This window comes from Gorilla gorilla, chromosome 5, assembly GCF_029281585.2.
Source record: "Gorilla gorilla gorilla isolate KB3781 chromosome 5, NHGRI_mGorGor1-v2.1_pri, whole genome shotgun sequence".
Classification (NCBI taxonomy): domain Eukaryota; kingdom Metazoa; phylum Chordata; class Mammalia; order Primates; family Hominidae; genus Gorilla; species Gorilla gorilla.
In genome coordinates, this window is record NC_073229.2 from 184,872,707 (window position 1) to 184,893,465 (window position 20,759).

At 41.6% G+C, this 20,759-nt stretch overlaps 1 protein-coding gene across 1 annotated transcript in view; it reads right to left on the reverse strand.

Moving 5' to 3' along the window:
* LPA (lipoprotein(a)) overlaps window positions 1-20,759 on the reverse strand; it is a 277,581-nt gene that overhangs the window by 167,803 nt on the left and 89,019 nt on the right. The window contains 6 exon segments of the mRNA XM_063707988.1: window positions 452-611; window positions 1,884-2,065; window positions 6,970-7,129; window positions 8,340-8,521; window positions 15,423-15,582; window positions 16,793-16,974. Coding sequence (XP_063564058.1) covers window positions 452-611; window positions 1,884-2,065; window positions 6,970-7,129; window positions 8,340-8,521; window positions 15,423-15,582; window positions 16,793-16,974 — 1,026 coding nt within the window.

Consider the following 20,759-nt stretch of genomic DNA (forward strand, 5'->3'; position numbering starts at 1 on the left):
TAGATATAGAAAGAGATAGATTTGCCTCTCCATAGATATACATATATGCTTTCCTTGTAAGCCAAAACAGAAAACCCCAACAGAACCTTCACTTCAGGAATTGGAGGTTAGTTTAATAGAATTCCAAGGAGAAAAGGCTGCATTGAACCTTAGTGGGTGTTGTGGAAGGGTACTCTAAGAGTTTCATCATTTGTCATCTTGACTTGTTTCTTAATGTGATATCCTTGGCTCCAGATACCTTTCTGCTCCATTAAACTAGGAGGAAGGAGAGCCAGATTAACATTTGTCTTCTCTTAGACTCTTTGCTCAAAGACAATGTTCCTGAGACATTTTGCTATGCACTGTTCATCTGAGACAACTTGAGTCCTGAACACTCAGCTTGAAGCATGACTCTTCTAACAGAAATTTCCACTGACCCTTCCTTCACTTATGGTAAAGAAAAAAGACATACGCATTTGGGTAGTATGCTGGGGTCCGACTATGCGAGTGTGGTGTCATAGATGACCAAGCTTGGCAGGTTCTTCCTGTGACAGTAATGAAGTATGTGCCTCGATAACTGTGTCCATTACCGTGGTAGCACTCCTGCACCCCAGGCCTTTGCTCAGTTGGTGCTGAAATGAAAAGAAAAGAAACCAAGCTGAGTGTTTCCAAGAAGAGACAAACATGTGAAGCCACTTATGGCACAAACCAGAAAAAAGTCTCTGAGAATTATGACCTCAGGAGAATATGACAATTAACGTTCTCGTTTCTTTATTTGTAGGCAGATGGACTTGAGAAAAGCAACCAACCAGCAAACAAACAAAAACACCAAAGAAACAAATTCCTGACATTTTAGAACTGTAGTAAGTTCTTAGAAATATTTCACATAAAAGCTTAGAAAAAAAGGACAGATGAGAGGGCTTCTCAATGGAAACTGCGCTCACGTGCAAGCACATTTATGGGAATTTCTACTGAATGTTCATGAGGACCATGGGGCAGCAAACAGCAAAGCACGATGCATTTGGGGGTACAGGCCATACATGGTGATTGGGTGTTAGGGGCAGAGAAACGGACAGACATGAAAACAATGAACGTTTCATGACAAAAGGCAAGGTCTTCAGCTTCTGGGCCATGGGACAGACAACAGTCCTTCTTCTAGGACTGCAGAGACAGACACTTCAGTTATCAGGGATGGGTGGAGGCGAACAGCTTACTCCCTTGCAGGAGAGATGAAATCTTCTCATGACCCACATCCTGAGTTGCAATAATACAGAAGTCTCCGACTCTTTCTATCCAGACCGCTCACAGGTACAACTGCCACCAGAACACGGGGCAGTCACTCACTTAAAAACCTAGGGCTGCAGAGCCTACCTATGACTGAGGAAGGCCTGAAACATAGATCATTGGGAGTTCATGTACTGCTCCATAGAACCAGGGTGATTTGGAATTAATGCAACCCTGTTAGCCCTGTTTCTCGAGGGTGACAGGCTCCAGAGCCACATTTCTCTGAATCTGCAATGCTGAAGATTGCACTGAATGCTGGCTAATTTAAGAAGTCCCAGGAAAAGCTTACTGGATTGGAAAGAGTCACACATCTGACAGTATGTTACAATAAAAATTTTGGCTAAGACACTGAGATAGCCCATTTTACAACGAGGTGAGTTGTGAAGTCGATCACCCTGGAGGGTTTGTGCCAATTCTAAAGACACAGCCCACCCAACGTTGCACCAGAAATCAATCCGCTGGCTCCCCCAGAGAGTGCACGGAGGCTTCCTCCTACATGACAGAACTCAGTCAACATTCGAGCATCCGTTTACCATTGAAGGCGGCTGCATCACTGGGAATTTCCATGGCTTTTCATCCCAGCATCGAAACGTGTAGATTTCTGGCCACAGGCTCCTTACCTTGTTCAGAAGGAGCCTCTAGGCTTGGAACCGGGGTAATAGTTGGAGGCGCGACGGCAGTCCTTTCTGCGTCTGAGCATTGTGTCAGGTTGCAGTACTCCCACCTGACACTGGGATCCGTTGTATAACAATAAGGGGCTGCCACAGGATCTGGATTCCTGCAGTAGTTCATTATCAAGCCACTGGAAATTCCAAAACGATACACGTCACAAGAGGTGGGACAATATGCAGGGGCACCCCACACCCTCTCCTTTGTGCTGCAACAAGGTCATTATGGGTGCCTTTCTAATATTCCCATAAAAGTACCATATGATTGCCACAAGCACAAATTGCTCTCAATCACTAATCCTGTCTGCACATTTCTCATACTTAAAAGATTATTATTATAAAAAAAAATCTAAAGTAGCAAACGCTTCTTAGAAACACTAAGATAATACATACACGTGGGCAAAAAATGATCAGAGTATTCTCCTTCTGCCTTCTGCCCAATCCATCTCTCTGGAATAACTGGTATGGATTTTGATGTGTGTATTGTGGAATCGTTTATTCACATACAAAAGTATCTGTATCTGTCTAGTTCTCTGTATCTCTCTCGGTAGGACTTCATATTCTAATGTGCAAGTTGCAACTAACAGGTAGTTCTTCAGAAAAAACATGGTATCCAGGAGGATAACCTTTCCAGGTCAACCTTCACACTCTATGTACTCAAAACCTCGTGAAAAGGCTCTACTTTTCCCATGGAAAAGCACTGTGCAAATTGCACTACTTTCTGTCATTCCCATATCATGTGGGTCAAATAGGTTTGTTTCTGCAAGACTTCTCAAAGCTGCCCTGGAAAACTTGCTCCCAGGTAGAATGCAGCATCTCTAGAATGGGTTCCTGGGCAGGACCTTCTCTCCTGCTCTCAGTCTACCCTCTGCTGGCCGCAGCTACTCCGGGACTGAGGGAAAGGGGGATGAGTTGAAAGAACAGTGGGACCCATGGCATAAAGGAAGATGGCAGGGTAGACTAAGAGATCTGAAGAGGTCGGACAGCTACGGAGGAACAGTGCATTAGGGGGCAAAGCAGGTAGGAGTTTGGGCTGCGGGGATCTTGAAGCATTTGTTCTTCCTTATGCCTCCCGAGAACGTTGCTCCAACCTCTCAGTATCCTCACATTCATGACCTGTGGCTGCCTGAGAAAATGGGAAATGTATTACGGGCCATGGGGATGAAACACTGTCTCTCTAGAGACTCTAGACTTGTGCCCTAGTCTCAATCCCAGACCCTCCATTCCAGGAAGCTGGTTCAATGAGCTACAGGATGTACTAAGTGCCCAAACTCGTGACAAATTTCTCTCTTCCTTGGCTTCTTTCTTTTGAATACATGGAATATTCTTACTATGCAATATACCTCAGAGTTCAAAACTTTGTGATTGCTCTAGGATTTGCAATGTCCCTTTGAACCCACACAGTAACATTTTATTAATATTAGATACCATTGTGCATGAGGTAAGAAACTTACAATGGTACACTTCCAATTATTCCCCACATGATTTAGGCTATATGTTCAAATTCTTACCTCTACATATGCTAAAATTAAATATATTGCTATCATTTTGTTTCCAGTAGTCAAAGCTCATTTAAAAATATATAGATATATGGTCAAGAAAATATTTTGCATTTACATCTACATTTGCCAATTGCTGGGTTCTTCATTACATGGGCTGCAGAAAGTTCCTTTCTTATACTATTCTTCTTCTACCTGATTCCTTTGGGTCACCTCTCTTGTTACATCAGCCTGCTGATTCCAAATTCTTACAGTTTCTGGTTTCTTTGTTTGGGGCAGTGCACAACATACATTTATGCAGCATGGATGATCTTCAAGGCATTTTATTGCTGGATTTAGCATTCTTGGTTGATCTCTTCTTGTTCCTGTTTACCACATTAATAACATTCCCGGTATCTGGCTTTCAGTGTTTTTGACGAGAATGCATTAGCAATTTGTATCACTGTTCTTCTAGCAAGAAACAGCTCGTTTTTCCCCAGTTTCTCATAAGAAGTTTCTTGTTATTATATCTTTGTCTTCTTAACGTTATACTGTGAAGTACAAAAGTGCATCATACCAGATTTTTTCTTTTTTTCGAAACGCCTATTTGAGGCATTGAATTTCGTGTTTTTTCGATTTTGTTAATATTCTTGATAAATGAAAAGTTTTCGGCCATCCTTGATTCCGGTATTTGTTTCTGTTTCCAATCTCCCTTTCTCTTTTCTGTGACTTGCTTCCCATATGCAGGAAATCTTTTCCTATTTTGCAACATGTCTGTGAGATTCTGTTGGTTTTCTATTTCACTATTTCTCGAGAGGTGTGTTTGTGTGTGTGTGTGTGAACTTGTGAGTTTTTGCGTGGGTGTGTATGGGTGTGTTTTATGTGTATATACGTGTGTAGTTGGTTCTGTAGAATTGATTTTTGGTTAGTTTCTTATTCAGAAATGTCTAAATTGATCAGGAGGCCATCCAGTAATTTTTTCTTTTAAGACATAGCTTTTTACACTAAGTCTTTAATTTGATTTGGCTAGTCAATACTGTTACTTTCTTTCGATATTTTATCTGTTTTACTACATATTCATTTTTTAAAAATATTTGAAATAGTTATCACAGTCATATATCAAATTTTCATGCAATTCTTCTATTCTTCTTCTACCTAATTCTTTCGGGTCACCTCTCTTGCTACATAAGCCTGCTGATTCCAAAGTCTTACACTTCCCAGTTTCTTTGTTTTGGGCAGTGCACAATATGCATTTATCCAACATGGATGATCTTCAAGGCATTTTATTGCTGGATTCAGCATTCTCGGTTGATCTCTTCTTGTTCCTCATTATCATTTTAATAATATTCCCTGGTTTCTGGCTTCCAGTGTTTCTGAGGTGAACGCATTAGCAATTTGTATCACTGTACTTCTGGGAAGACACAGCTCTTTTTCCTCCAGTTTCTTGTGAGATGTTTCTTCTTCTTATATCCTTGCCTTGTTACCTTTGAGCTGTGATGTAGAGAAGTGCATCAAGTAGTTTTTTTTTTTTTGAAATTTCCTATTTGATCCCTTGAGTTTCATGAATCTGTGATTTTTTTAATGTTCTTCATAATTGAAAAGTTATCAGCCATCCTTGATTCCGGTATTTGTTTCTACTGCAAACTCCCTTGCTCTTTACTGTGACTTGCTTCCCACATGCAGGAAATCTTCTCATATTTTCGTGCATGTCTGTAAGGGTCGGTTAATTTTATATTTCACTATTTCTTTAGGGATGTGCATGTGTGTCTGTGTTTGTGTGTGTGTTAGAACTTGTGAGTTTTTGCATGTGTGTGTGTATGGGTGTGTTTTGAATGTGTGTGTGTGTAGCTCATTCTGTAGGTTCTGCAGAATTGTTTTTGGTTAATTTTTTTTTTCAGAAACGTCTAAATTTTTTAGGCGGCCATACAGTAATTTCTTCATTTAAGACATACTTTTTGTATACGGGTTCTTTAATTTGATTTGGCTATTCTATACTATTAATTTGTCTTGATATAATATCTGCTTTGTTGCATTTTTTTAAATATCTGAAATCAGTTATCATAGTGATATGTCAAATATTCATGCAATTCTAATCATCGCTGTCATTTCTGAGCCTGTTTGTATTGCCTGATTTATTTCCTGGTCATGGATCACATGAAATTCTTTTCTACACGTAGTCAAATTTTTAATTTAGGACTCACTCTGAGGATACCGCATAGCTGAGGCAATTGACTTTGTTGTTTACTTCTAAAGAGAGTTGAAATTTCCTCTCACAGGCAGTTCATTGATTGGAAACCGATTTGATGCTTGGACACTTGCTTTTCAGCTGTGCAAGGGGTTGTCTGCAGCTGCCTTTATTCTAGTCGTATACTAACTGTACTTTGAAATTATGGCTGTTCTGGGGTCTCCACTGAATTGGCAGTGTGTTCCATGAGGACTCTCTCATCTAGCTGGTAAGAACTCCTGTATCACAGAGTGCTATGTGATCTCTATCTTCTTTATTGAGCTTGCTGTTCTCTTGTAGTTGCTGTTTCTCAGTAAATGTTCTTTGCCACACTTTCTGTGTAACCATTTCCTGTGCACATGCAGTGTCATGTGAGGCCAACTACTGGAGGAGACTTCTATGGGTATTTGTAGAGCTCCTTTCCTCCACAAACCAGTTCCTATTTGCAGCGGACCTAGAAAATACCAGAGTCATCCTAAACTCCAATCCCTCTCCTCTGCTCAGCTAGATGGCTACAGGCTGCTTGGGCTCCATCTCCTTGCTATTCAGTGCAGGAAGTGTATCCAGGAAGAAAGCCAAGGCATCTATGGAGTTGAGCTCATCATTGGCCCTCTCTCAATTCTCTAGGTCCTCTACCATCTGTTCTCCCACATGTAGAAATCATTTTTCCATGTCTTTGGTTGTTGATTATGGCCAAATGATTGGCCATGGGGTGGTCAGACCAGGGCTTCTATCCATCTACCCATCCCTTTTACTTTTCAGCATCCCTCTCTGTGCTGATTCTCATCTGCCTTCCTTCCTTGGCTCTTCTCTTGCTGGGAACCTGTATCCTTTCAGGCCACTGGTACTTAGGACCAAGAGATTTTCTCCCTATTAGAATATAGGTAGAAATAGAAACAGATCAATTCACCTGTCCATAAGTAAGCACATACACTTTACTCATGAGCCCAGACAGAAAAGGCAAACACAATCTTCCCTTCAGGGATTGGAAGTCAGAATAACGGAATTGCAACTGGAAAGTCTTCATTGACGCTTAGTGGGTGTTGTGGAAGGGTAATCTAAGTGTTTGGTCGTTCGTCATTCTGACTTTCTTCATAAGGTGATCTCTTTGCCTCCTCATTTCCCTTCTGCTCCATAAAACCAGGAGGAAGGTGAGGGAGCTTAACAATTCTCCTCTCTGAGACCCTTAGCTCCAAGGCAATCATCCTGAGACATTTCGCTACGCCATCTGCATCTGACACAAGTTGAGTTCAGAGAACTCTGCTTGAAGCATGTCTCTTGTCACAGAAACTTCAGTTGGCCCTTTCTTCTCTTATGGTAAAGAACAAAGACATACGCATTTGGGTAGTATTCTGGAGTCCGACTATGTGAGTGTGGTGTCATAGATGACCAAGCTTGGCAGGTTCTTCCTGTGACAGTGGTGGAGTATGTGCCTCAATAACTCTGTCCATTACCGTGGTAGCACTCCTGCACCCCAGGCCTTTGCTCAGTCGGTGCTGAAATGAAAACACAAGAAATAAACTGAGTATCTCTGAGAATAGAGAAACATGTGAAGCCATCTGTGTCACAACCAGAAAGGAGTCTATGAGAATTACGAACGTTCTCTTTTCCTTATCCATAGGCAGATGGATGTGAGAAAACCAACCAAAAAACATACACCAAAGCCACACATTCCTACCAATCTAGAACTGTACTAAGTTCTAGGAAATATTACACCTGAACACCTTAGAAAAACAGAACAGAACAGACTCCTTCTCACTGGAAAGTGAGCTCACGAGGTAGCACCTTTCTAGGAAACTCTACTGAATCTTCATGCAAAGGGCACTGCATTTGGCAATGCAGGATGCAGGAGGTAATTCGCTGTTGGTGGCAGAGGAGGGGAAAGACATGTAAATTTTGCCTGTTTCCCTAGATCGTTGATCATGAAAGCCAAGGTCTTTGGCTTCCGGGCCATGGGGCAGAAAACGATCCTATATATCTGACTGAAGGCAAACACACTGTGCTTCTCAGGGATGTTTGCAGGCCAAAAGCTTATTCCTTTGGAGGAAAGAGGGAATCCTCTCATGCCCTGCATCCTGAATTGCAGTAAAGTAGAAGTCTACTACTCTTTCTCTCTAGACCCCTCACAGATACAAGTGCCATCAGAAAGAGGTTTAAGAACACTGAGAAATCACCCCCTTCAAAGCCTAGGGCTGAAGAGCCTTAGAGCATTGGGAGCTCATATAATGCTCCATAGACCCAGGGCCATATGGAATTAATGCAGCCCTGTTAGGTTTCTCGTGGGTGACAGGCTCCAGATCCACATTTTTCGGAATCTGCAATGCTGAAGATTGCACTGAATGTTGGCTACTTGAAGAAATCCTCAGAAAAGCTTACTGGGACAGAAAGAATCACACACCTGACAGCATGTTACAATAAAAATCTTGGCTGAGACACTGAGATAGCCCATTTTAGAACGAGGTGAGTTGTGAAGCCGATCACCATGGAAGGTTTGTGCCAATTCTAAAGACAAAGCCCAACCACGTTGCACCAGAAATCACTCCGCTGGCTCCCCCAGAGAGTGCATGGAGGCTTCCCCCAACATGGCAGAACTCAGTCAACACTGGAGCATCCGTTTACCATTGAAGGCGGCTGCATCACTGGGAATTTCCACGGCTTTTCATCCCAGCATCGAAGCGTGTAGATGTCTGGCCACAGACTCCTTACCTTGCTCGGAAGGAGCCTCTAGGCTTCGAACCGGGGTAACAGTCGGAGGCGCGACGGCAGTCTCTTCTGCGTCTGAGCATTGTGTCAGGTTGCAGTACTCCCACCTGACACTGGGATCCCTCGTATAACAATAAGGGGCTGCCACAGGATCTGGATTCCTGCAGTAGTTCATGATCAAGCCACTGGAAATTCCAAAACGATACACGTCACAAGAGGTGGGACAATATGCAGGGGCACCCCACACCCTCTCCTTTGTGCTGCAACAAGGTCATTACCGGTGCCTTTCTAATATTCCCATTAAAAGTACCATATGATTGCCACCAGCAAAAATGGCTCTCAATCACTAACCCTCTGTCTGCACATTTCTCATACTTAATAATTACTATTTTTTTTAAAAAATGAATTCTAAAGTAGCAAACGGTTCTTAGAAACACTGAGATGATACATACACATGGCCAAAAAACGATCAGAGTATTCTCCTTCTGCCTTCTGCCCAATCCGTCTCTCTGGAATAACTGGTATGGATTTTGTCGTCTGTATTATGGAATTGTTTATTCACATACAAAAGTATATCTATCTCTCTAGTTCTCCGTATCTCTCTCGGTAGGACTTCATATTCTAATGTGGGAGTTGTAACTAACATGTAGTTCTTCAGAAAAAAACATGGTATCCAGGAGCATAACCTTTCCAGGTCAACCTTCACACTCTATGTACTCAAAATGTAGTTAAAAGGCTCTACATTTCCCATGGCACAGCATTGTGCAAATAGTATTATTGTTTGTCATTCCTATATCAGGTTGGTCAAGTAAGTTTGTTTCTGCAAGACTTCTCAAAGCTGCCCTGGAAAACTTGCTCCCAGGCAGGATGCAGCATCTCTAAAATGGGTTCCTGGGCAGGATCTTCTCTCCTGCTCTCAGTCTACCCTCTGCTGGCCGCAGCTGCTCCGGGACTGAGGGAAAGGGGGATGAGTTGAAAGAACAGTGGGACCCATGGCATAAAGGAAGACGGCAGGGTGGACTAAGAGATCTGAAGAGGTTAGACAGCTACGGAGGAGCAGAAAAAAATGCATTAGGGAGCAAAGCAGGTGAGGAGTTTGGGCTGCGGCGATCTTGAAACATTCTCTCTTTCTTATGCCTCCCAAGAACGTTGCTCCAACCTCTCAGTATCCTCACTTTCACGACCTGTGGCTGCCTGAGAAAATGGGAAATGTATTACGGGCCATGGGGTTCCAACACTGTCTCTCTAGAGACTCTAGACTTGTAGCCTAGTCCCAACCCCAGACCCTCCATTCCAGGAAGCTGGTTCAATGAGCAACTGGATGTATAAGAGCCTGAGCTCCTGAAAGAGTTCTAGTTCTTCCTTGGCTTCCGTCTTTTGAATGCATGGACTATTCTTATTATACCATAAATCTCAGAGTTCAAAACTTTGTGATTGCTCTAGGATTTGCAATATCCCTTTGAACGCACACAGTAACCTTTTATTAATATGACACACCATCGTGCATGAGGTAAGAAACTTACAATGGTACACTTTCAATTACTCCCCGCATGATTTATGCTACAGATTCAAATTGTTGCCTCTACATATGCTGAAGTTAATATCTTGCTATCATTTTGCTTCAAGTAGTGAACTCTCATTTACAAAGATGTAGAAATTTGATCAAGAAAATATTTTGCATTTACATCTATCTACATTTGCCAATTGCTGGATTCTTCATTACATGGGCTGCTGAAAGTTCCCTTCTTGTTCTATTGTTCTACCTAATTCCTTTGGTTCACCTCTCTTGTTACATAAGCCTGCTGATTTCGAATTCTTACAGTTTCCAGTTTCCTTGTTTGGGGCAGTGCACAATATGCATTTATCCAACATGAATGATCTTCAAGGCATTTTATTGCTGGATTCAGCATTCCTGGTTGATCTCTTCTTGTTCCTTATTATCATTTTAATAATATTCCCTGGTACCCGGCTTCTAGTGTTTCTGAGGTGAACGCATTAGCAAATTGTATCCCTGTGCTTCTGGGAAGACACAGCTCTTTTTCCTCCAGTTTCTCAGGACATGTTTCTTCTTATTGTATCTTTGCCTTGTTATCTTTGAACGGTGGTGTACAAAAGTACATCGTATAGGTTGGTTTTTTTTTTTTGAAATTCCCTATTTGATCCCTTGAGTTTCGCGAATCTGTGATTTTTATTAATGTTCTTCATAACTGAAAAGTTATCAGCCATTCTTGATTCTGGTATTTGTTTCTATTCCAAACTCCCTTGCTCTTTTCTGTGACTTGCTTCCCACATGCAGGAAATCTTTTCATATTTTCCTACATTTCTGTGAGGCTCGGTTAATTTTATATTTCACTATTTCTTAACAGGTGTGCTTGTGTTTGTGTGTGTGTTAGAACTTGTGAGTTTTTGCGTGTGTGTGTGTGAGTACAGGTGTGTTTTGAATGTGGGTATGTGTGTGTAGCTCGTTCTGTAGGTTCTGTAGAATTGTTTTTTGGTTAATTTTTTCCTCTGAAACGTCTAAGTTGATCAGGCAGCCATACAGTAATGTTTTCATTTAAGACATACTTTTTTTATACTAGGTCTTTAATTTGATTTGACTATTCTATACTGTTAATTTCTGTTGATATGATATCTGCTTTGTTGCATATTCTTTTTTTGAAATATTTGAAATCAGTCATCATACTGGTATGTCAAATTTTCATGCAATTCTAATCATTTCTCTCATTTCTGAGCCTGTTGGTATTGCCTGATTTATTTCCTGGTCATGGATCACACGAAATGCTTTTCTACATGTAGTCAAATTTTAAATTTAGGACTCACTCTGCGGATACCACATAGCTGAGGCAATTGACTTTGTTGTTTACTTCTAAAGAAAGTTGAGATTTCCTCTCACAGGCAGTTCATTGACTTGGAAACCGATTTGATGCTTGGACACTTGCTTTTCAGCTGTGCAAGGGGTTGTCTGCAGCTGACTTTATTCTAGTAATATACTAATTGTACTTTTAAATTATGGCTGTTCTGGGGTCTCCACTGAATTGGCAATCTGTTCCGTGAGAACTCTCTTGTCTAGCTGGTAAGAACTCCAGTATCCCAGAGTGCTATGTGATCTCTGTCTTCTTTCTTGAGCTTGCTTTTCTGTTGTAGTTGCTGTTTCTCAGTAAATGTTCTTTGTCATACGTTCTTGCGGAATCATTTTCTGTGCACATGCAGTGTCATGTGAGGCCAACGACTGGAGGAGACTTCTATGGGTATAAGGAAATAGCTCCTTTTCTCCAGAAACCAGTTCTTATTTGTAGCAGACCTAGAACATTTTAGCTACCACAGTCATCCCAAATTCCTATCCGTCTCCTCCATTCAGCAAGACGGCTACAGTCTGCTTGGGCTCCATCTCCTTGCTATTCAGTGCAGGAAGTGTATCCAGGAAGAAAGTCAAGGCATCTATGGAGTTGAGCTCATCATTGCCCCTCTCTCAATTCTCTAGGTCCTCTACCATCTGTTGTCCCACATGTAGAAACCATTTTTCCATGTCTTTGGTAGTTGCTTGTGGCCAAAAAGTTGGTCATGGGGTGGTCAGACCAGGGCTTCTGTCCATCTACCCGTCCCTTTTACTTTTCAGCATTGCTCTCTGTGCTGACTCTCATCTGCCTTCCTGCCTTGGCTCTTCTCTTGCTGGGAACCTGTATCCCTTCAGGCCACTTGTACTTACAACCAAGTGTTTTTCTCCCCATTGGAATATACGTAGATATATAAAGAGATAAATTCACCTGTCCATAAATAAGCACATATTCTTTCCTCATGAGCCCAGAAAGAAAAGGCAAACAGAGTACCATGCTGTTCTGGTTACTGTAGCCTTGTAGTATAGTTTGAAGTCAGGTAGCACGATGCCTCCAGCTTTGTTCTTTTGGCTTAGGATTGACTTGGCAATGTGGGCTCTTTTTTGGTTCCATACGATCTTTAAAGTAGTTTTTTCCAATTCTGTGAAGAAAGTCATTGGTAGCTTGATGGGGATGGCATTGAATCTATAAATTACCTTGGGCAGTGTGGCCATTTTCAAGATATTGATTCTTCCTACCCATGAGCGTGGAATGTTGTTCCATTTCTTTGTATCCTCTTTTATTTCATTGAGCAGTGGTTTGTAGTTCTCCTTGAAGAGGTCCTTCCCATCCCTTGTAAGTTGGATTCCTAGGTATTTTATTCTCTTTGAAGCAATTGTGAATGGGAATTCACTCATGATTTGGCTCTCTGTTTGTCTGTTATTGGTGTATAAGAATACTTGTGATTTTTACACATTGATTTTGTATCCTGAGATTTTGCTGAAGTTGCTTATCAGCTTAAGGAGATTTTGGGCTGAGACAATGGGGTTTTCTAGATATACAATCATGTCATCTGCAAATAGGGACAATTTGACTTCCTCTTTTCCTAAGTGAATACCCTTTATTTCCTTCTCCTGCCTGATTGCCCTGGCCAGAACTTCCACACTATGTTGAATAGGAGTGCTGAGAGAGGGTATCCCTGTCTTGTGCCAGTTTTCAAAGGGAATGCTTCCAGTTTTTGCCCATTCAGTGTGATATCGGCTGTGGGTTTGTCATAGATATCTCTTATTATTTTGAGATACGTCCCATCAATACCTAATTGATTGAGAGTTTTTAGCATGAAGGGTTGTCGAATTTTTTCAAAGGCCTTTTCTGCATCTATTGAGATAATCATGAGGTTTTTATCATTGGTTCTGTTTATATGCTGGATTACATTTATTGATTTGCATATGTTGAACCAGCCTTGCATCTCAGGGATGAAGCCCACTTGATCATGGTGGATAAGCTTTTTGATGTGCTGCTGGATTCGGTTTGCCAATATTTTATTGAGGATTCTTGCTTCAATGTTCATCAGGGATATTGGTCTAAAATTCTCTTTTTTTGTTGTTGTGTCTCTGCCAGGCTTTGGTATCAGGATGATGCTGGCCCCATAAAATGAGTTAGGATTCCCTCTTTTTGTATTGGTTGGAATAGTTTCAGAAGGAATGGTACCAGCTCCTCTTTGTACCTCTGGTAGAATTCGGCTGTCAATCCATCTGGTCCCGGACTTTTTTTGGTTGGTAAGCTATTAGTTATTGCCTCAATTACAGAGCCTGTTATTGGTCTATTCACAGATTCAACTTCTTCCTGGTTTAGTCTTGGGAGGGTGTATGTGTTGAGGAATTTATCCATTTCTTCTAGATTTTCTAGTTTATTTGCATAGAGGTGTTTATAGTATTTATAGTATAGTATCTGATGGTAGTTTGTATTTCTGTGGGATTGGTGGTGATATACCCTTTATAATTTTTTATTGCTTCTATTTGATTCTTCTCTCTTTTCTTCTTTATTAGTCTTGCTAGCGGTCTATCAATTTTGTTGATCACAACTACCTTATCTTTTACAAACCTGACAAAAACAAGAAATTGGGAAAGCATTCCCCATTTAATACATGGTGCTGGGAAAACTGCCTAGCCATATGTAGAAAGCTGAAACTGGATCCCTTCCTTACACTTTATACAAAAAATAATTCAAGACAGATTAAAGACTTAAATGTTAGACCTAAAACCATAAAAACCCTAGAAGAAAACCTAGGCAATACCATTCAGGACATAGGCATGGGCAAGGACTTCATGTCTAAAACACCAAAAGCAATGGCAACAAAAGCCAAAATTGACCAATGGGATCTAATTAAACTAAAGAGCTTCTGCACAGCAAAAGAAACTACCATCAGAGTGAATGGGCAACCTACAGAATGGGAGAAAATTTTTGCAATCTACTTGTCTGACAAAGGGCTAATATCCAGAATCTACAATGAACTCAAACAAATTTACAAGAAAAAAACAAACAACCCCATCAACAAATGGGCAAAGGATATGAACAGACACTTCTCAAAAGAAGACATTTATGCAGCCAACAGACACATGAAAAAATGCTCATCATCACTGGCCATCAGAGAAGTGCAAATCAAACCCACAATGAGATACCATCTCACACCAGTTAGAATGGCGATCATTAAAAAGTCAGAAAACACCAGGTGCTGGAGAGGATGTTTAGAAATAGGAACACTTTTACACTGTTGGTGGGACTGCAAACTAGTTCAACCATTGTGGAAGTCAGTGTGGCGATTCCTCAAGGATCTAGAACTAGAAATACCATTTGACCCAGCCATCCCATTACCGGGTATATACCCAAAGGATTATAAATCATGCTGCAATAAAGACACATGCACATGTATGTTTATTGCAGCACCATTCACAATAGCAAAGACTTGAAACCAACCCAAATGTCCAACAATGATAGACTGGATTAAGAAAATGTGGCACATATACACCATGGAATACTATGCTGCCATAGAAAAGAATGAGTTCATGTCTTTTGTAGGGACATGGATGAAGCTAGAACCATCATTCGCAGCAAACTATCACAACCATGAAAAACCAAACACAGCATGCTCTCACTCATAGGTGGGAATTGAACAATGAAAACACATGGACACAGGAAGGGGATCATCACACACCAGGGCCTGTTGTGGGGTGGTGGGAGGGCGGAGGGATAGCATTAGGAGATATACCTAATGTTAAATGACGAGTTAATGGATGCAGCACACCAATATGACAAAAGTATACATATATAACAAACCTGCACATTGTGCACATGTACCCTAAAACTTAAAGGAGAATAAAAAAAAAAAAAGAAGAGGCAAACACAACCTTCCCTTCAGAAACTGGAAGTCAGAATAACAGAATTCCAATTGGAAAGTCTTCTTTGACCCTTAGTGGGTGTTGTGGAAGGGTAATCTAAGTGTTTGGTCATTTGTCATTCTGACTTTCTTCATAATGTGATCTCCTCACCTCCAGATTTCCCTTCTGCTCCATAAAACTAGGAGGAAGGAAAGGTAGCTTAACATTTCTCTTCTCTCAGACCCTTAGCTTCCAGGCAATCATCCTGAGACATTTTGCTACGCCATCTGCATCTGACACAAGTTGAGTTCGGAGAACTCTGCTTGAAGCATGTCTCTTGTCACAGAAACTTCAGTTGGCCCTTTCTTCTCTTATGGTAAAGAACAAAGACATACGCATTTGGATAGTATTCTGGGGTCCGACTATGCGAGTGTGGTGTCATAGATGACCAAGCTTGGCAGGTTCTTCCTGTGACAGTCTTGAAGTATGTGCCTCGATAACTCTGTCCATTACCGTGGTAGCACTCCGGCACCCCAGGCCTTTGCTCAGTCGGTGCTGAAATGAAAACACAAGAAATCAAGCTGAGTATCTCTGAGAACAGAGAAACATGTGAAGCCATTTATGACACAACCAGAAAGGAGTCTATGAGATTTATGACTGTACTCTTTTCTTTATCCGTAGGCAGATGGATGTGAGAAAACCAACCAACAAACAAACACCAAAGCAACAGATTCCGACCATTCTAGAACTGTAGTAAGTTCTTGGAAATATTTCACCTGACACCTTAGAGAAAGAAAACAGATCAGAATCCTTCTCATTGGAAAGTGCGCTCACGAGCAAGCGCCTTTCTAGGAAACTACTGAATGTTCTTGCAAAGGGCACTGGATTTGGCAAAGCAGGCTACAGGTCGTAATTGGCTATCGGGGGCAGAGGTGGGCATAGACATGGAAATTTTGCATGTTTCCCTACACCGTTGATCATGAAAGCCAAGGCCTTTGGCTTCCAGGCCATGGGGCAGAAAACGGTCGTATATATCTGACTGAAGGCAAAGACACTTTGCATCTCAGGGATGTGTGCAGGCCAAAAGCTTGTTCCTTTGGAGGAGAAAGGGAATCCTCTCGTGCCCCACATCCTGAATTGCAATAAAGTAGAAGTCTACTGCTCTTTCTCTCCAGACCCCTCACGGGTACAAGTGTCATCAGAAAGAGGTTTAAGAACACTGAGAAATCACTCCCTTCAAAGCCTAGCGTTGAAGAGCCTTAGAGCATTGGGAGCTCATGTACTACTCCATAGATCCAGGAATTAATGCAGCCCTGTTAGGTTTCTTGAGGGTGACAGGCTCTGGAGCCACATTTCTCGGAATCTGCAATGCTGAAGATTCCACTGAATGCTTTCTACTTGAAGAAATCCCAGCAAAAGCTTACCAGCTTGGAAAGAGTCACACACCTCACAGCATGTTACAATAAAAATTTTAGCTAAGACACTGAGTTACCCGTTTTACAATGAGGTGGGTTGTGAAGTCGATCACCCTGGAAGGTTTGCTCCCATCCTAAAGACACAGCCCACCCTCGTTGCACCAGAAATCACTCCGCTGGCTCCCCCAGAGAGTGCACGGAGGCTTCCTCCTACGTCGCAGAACTCAGTCAACACTCGAGCATCCGTGTACCATTGAAGGCTGCTGCATCAGTGGGAATTTCCTTGGCTTTTCATCCCAGCATCGAAGCGTGTAGATGTATTTGTAAATGTCTGGCCACAGACTCCTTACCTTGTTCGGAAGGAGCCTCTAGGCTTGGAAGCGGAGTCACAGTCGGAGGCGCCACGGCAGTCCCTTCTGCCTCTGAGCATTGTGTCAGGTTGCAGTACTCCCACCTGACACTGGGATCCATCGTATAACAATAAGGGGCTGCCACAGGATCTGGATTCCTGCAGTAGTTCATGATCAAGCCACTGGAAATTCCAAAACGATACACGTCAGAAGAAGTGGGACAATATGCAAGGGCACCTCACACCCTCTCCTTTGTGCTGCAACAAGGTCATTACCGGTGCCTTTCTAATATTCCCATTAAAAGTACCACATGATTGCCACAAGCACAAATGGCTCTCAATCACTAATCCTCTCTGTACATTTCTCACACTTAATAGATTATTGCAATTAAAAAAAAAGGTCTAAAGTAGCAAACGCTTCTTAGAAATACTGAGATAACACACACACGTGGCCAAAAATTGATCAGAGTATTCTCCTCTGCCTTCTGCCCAATCCATCTCTCTGGAATAACTGGTATGGATTTTGACGTCCGTATTGTGGAACTGTTTATTCACGTACAAATGTATCTCTATCTGTCTAGTTCTCCATATCTCTCAGTAGGACTTCATATGCTAATGTGGGAGTTGTAACTAACATGTAGTTCTTTAGAGAAAACATGGAGGAAAAAGGTTATCTAGGAGGATAACCTTTCCAGGTCAACCTTCACACTCCGTGTACTCAAAACCTCACGAAAAGGCTCTACCTTTCCCATGGAAAAGCATTGTGCAAATAGTATTACTGTCTGTCATTCCCATAGCAGGTTGGTCAAGTAGGTTTGTTTCTGCAAGACTTCTCAAAGCTGCCCTGGAAAACTTGCTCCCAGGCAGGATGCAGCATCTCTAGAATGGGTTCCTGGGCAGGACCTTCTCTCCTGCTCTCACTGTATCCTCTGCTGACTGCAGCGATTCCGGAATTGAGAGAAAGGGGGATGAGTTGAAAGAACAGTGGGACCCATGGCATAAAGGAAGACAGCAGGGTAGACTAAGAGAGCTGCAGAGGTCGGACAGCTACAGAGGAACAGCGCATTAGGGGGCAAAGCAGGTGAGGAGTTTGGGTTGCGGGGATCCTGAAGCATTCGCTCTTCCTTATGCCTCCCAAGAACATTGCTCCAACCTCTCAGTATCCTCACATTCATGACCTGTGGCTGCCTGAGAAAATGGGAAATGTATTATGGGCCATGGGGATCCAACACTGTCTCTCTAGAGACTCTACACATGTGGCCTAGTCTCAACCCTACACCCTGCATTCCAGGAAGCTGGTTCAATGAGCAACTGGATGTGCTCAGAGATTGAGTACTTGAAAGACTTCTAGTTCTTCGTTGGCTTCCTTCTTTCGAATGCATGGAATATTCTTACTATACCATAAACCTCAAAGTTCAAAACTTTGTGATTGCTCTAGGATTTGCCATAGAGCCATTGAACACACACAGTAACCTTTTATTAATATTACATACCATCTTGCATGAAGTAAGAAACTTACAATGGTACACTTCCAATTATTCACTACATGATTTATGCTACATGTACAAATTGTTACCTCTACATATGCTAAAGTTAAATATCTTGCTATCATTTTGTTTCAAGTAGTCAACTCTCATTTACAAAGATATGGAATTTTTATCAAGAAAATATTTTGCATTTACATCTGTCTACATTTGCCAATTGCTCGATTCTACACTACATGGGCGGCAGAAAGTTCCCTTCTTGTTCCCTTCTTCTTCTACCTAACTCCTTCGGGTCATCTCTCTTGCTACATAAGCCTGCTGGTTTGGAATTCTTACAGTTTCCGGTTTCTTTGTTTGGGGCAGTGCACAATATGCATTTATCCAACATGGATGATCTTCAAGGCATTTTATTGCTGGAGTCAGCATTCCCGGTTGATCTCTTCTTGTTCCTCATTATCATTTTAATAATATTCCCTGGTATCTGACTTCCAGTGTTTCTGAGGTGAATGCATTAGCAATTTGTATCACTGTACTTCTAGGAAGACACAGCTCTTTTTCCTCCAGTTTCTCGTGAGATGTTTCTTCTTATTATATCTTGGCCTTGTTACCTTCAAACTGTGATGTACAGAAGTACATCATATAGGTTTTTTTTTTTTTTTGAAATTCCCTATTGGATCCCTTGAGTTTCATGAATCTGTGATGTTTTTAATGTCCTTCATAAATGAAAACTTATCAGCCATCCTTGATTCAGGTATTTGTTTCTATTCCAAATGCCCTTGCTCTTTTCCGTGACTTGCTTCCCACATGCAGGAAATCTTTTCATATTTTCCTACATGTCTCTGAGGCTCAGTTGATTGTATATTTCACTATTTCTTCAGGGGTGGGCTTTGTGTGTGTTTCTGTGTGTGTGAGAACGTGTGAAGTTTTGCATGTGTTTGTGTGTATGGGCGTGTTTTGAATGTGGGTGTGTGTGTGTAGCTCATTCTGTAGGTTCTGTAGAATTGTTTCCGGTTATTTTTTTCCTCTGAAACATCTAAATTGATCAGGCGGCAATACAATAATTTTTTCAGTTAAGACACAATTTTTGTATACTAGTTCTTTAATTTGATTTGGCTATTCTATACTGTTAATTTCTCTTGATATGATATCTGCTTTGTTGCATATTCTTTTTTTAAAATATTTGAAATCAGTTGTCATAGTGATATGTCAAATTTTCATGCAATTCTAATCACTTCTGTCATTTCTGAGCCTGTTGGTATTGCCTGATTTACTTCCTGGTCTTGGATCACACGAAATGCTTTTCTACATGTAGTCAAATTTTAAATTTAGGACTCACTCTGGGGATACCGCATAGCTGAGGCAATTGACTTTGCTGTTTACTTCTAAAGAAAATTGAGATTTCCTCTCACAGGCAGTTCATTGACTTGGAAACCGATTTGATGTTTGGACACTTGCTTTTCAGCTGTGCAACGGGTTGTCTGCAGCTGCCTTTATTCTAGTAATATACTTATTCTACTTCAAATTATGGCTGTTCTGGGGTCTCCACTGAATTAGCAATGTGTTCCATGAGGACTCTCTCGTCTAGCTGGTAGGAACTACAATATCGCAGAGTGCTATGTGATCTCTCTCTTCTTTATTGAGCTTGCTGTTCTCTTGTAGTTGCTGTTTCTCAGTAAATATTCTTTGCCACACTTTCTTGTGGAGCCATTATCTGTGCACATGCAACGTCATGTCAGGCCAACGACTGGAGGAGACTTCTGTGGGTACTTGTAGATCTCCTTTCCTCCACAAACCAGTTCTTATTTGTAGCAGACCTAGAAAATTTTAGCTACCACAGTCATCCCAAACTCCAATCCCTCACCTCCGTTCAGCAAGATGGCTACAGTCTGCTTGGGCTCCATCTCCTTGCTATTCAGTGCAGGAAGTGTATCCAGGAAGAAAGTCAAGGCATCTATGGAGTTGAGCTCATCATTGGCCCTCTCTCAAATCTCTAGGTCCTCCACCATCTGTTGTCCCACATGTAGAAACCATTTTTCCATGTCTCTCATAGTCTCTTGTGGCAAAAAATTGGCCGTGGGGTGGTCAAACCCGGGCTTCTGTCCATCTACCCGTCCCTTTTACTGTTCAGCATCTCTCTCTTTGCTGACTCTCATCTACCTTCCTGCCTTGGCTCTTCTCTTGCTGGGAACCTGTATCCCTTCAGGCCACTGGTACTTAGGACTGAGTGATTTCTCCCCATTGGAATATACATAGATATAGAAAAAGATAAATTCACCTGTACATAAATAAGCACATATTCTTTCCTCATGAGCCCAGAGAGAAAAGGCAAACACAACCTTCCCTTCAGGAATTGAAGTCAAAATAACAGAATTCCAATTGGAAAGATTTCATTGACCCTTAGTGGGTGCTGTGGAAGGGTAATCCAAGTGTTTAGTCATGTGTCTTTCTCACATTCTTCATAATGTGATGTCCTCAACTCCAGAT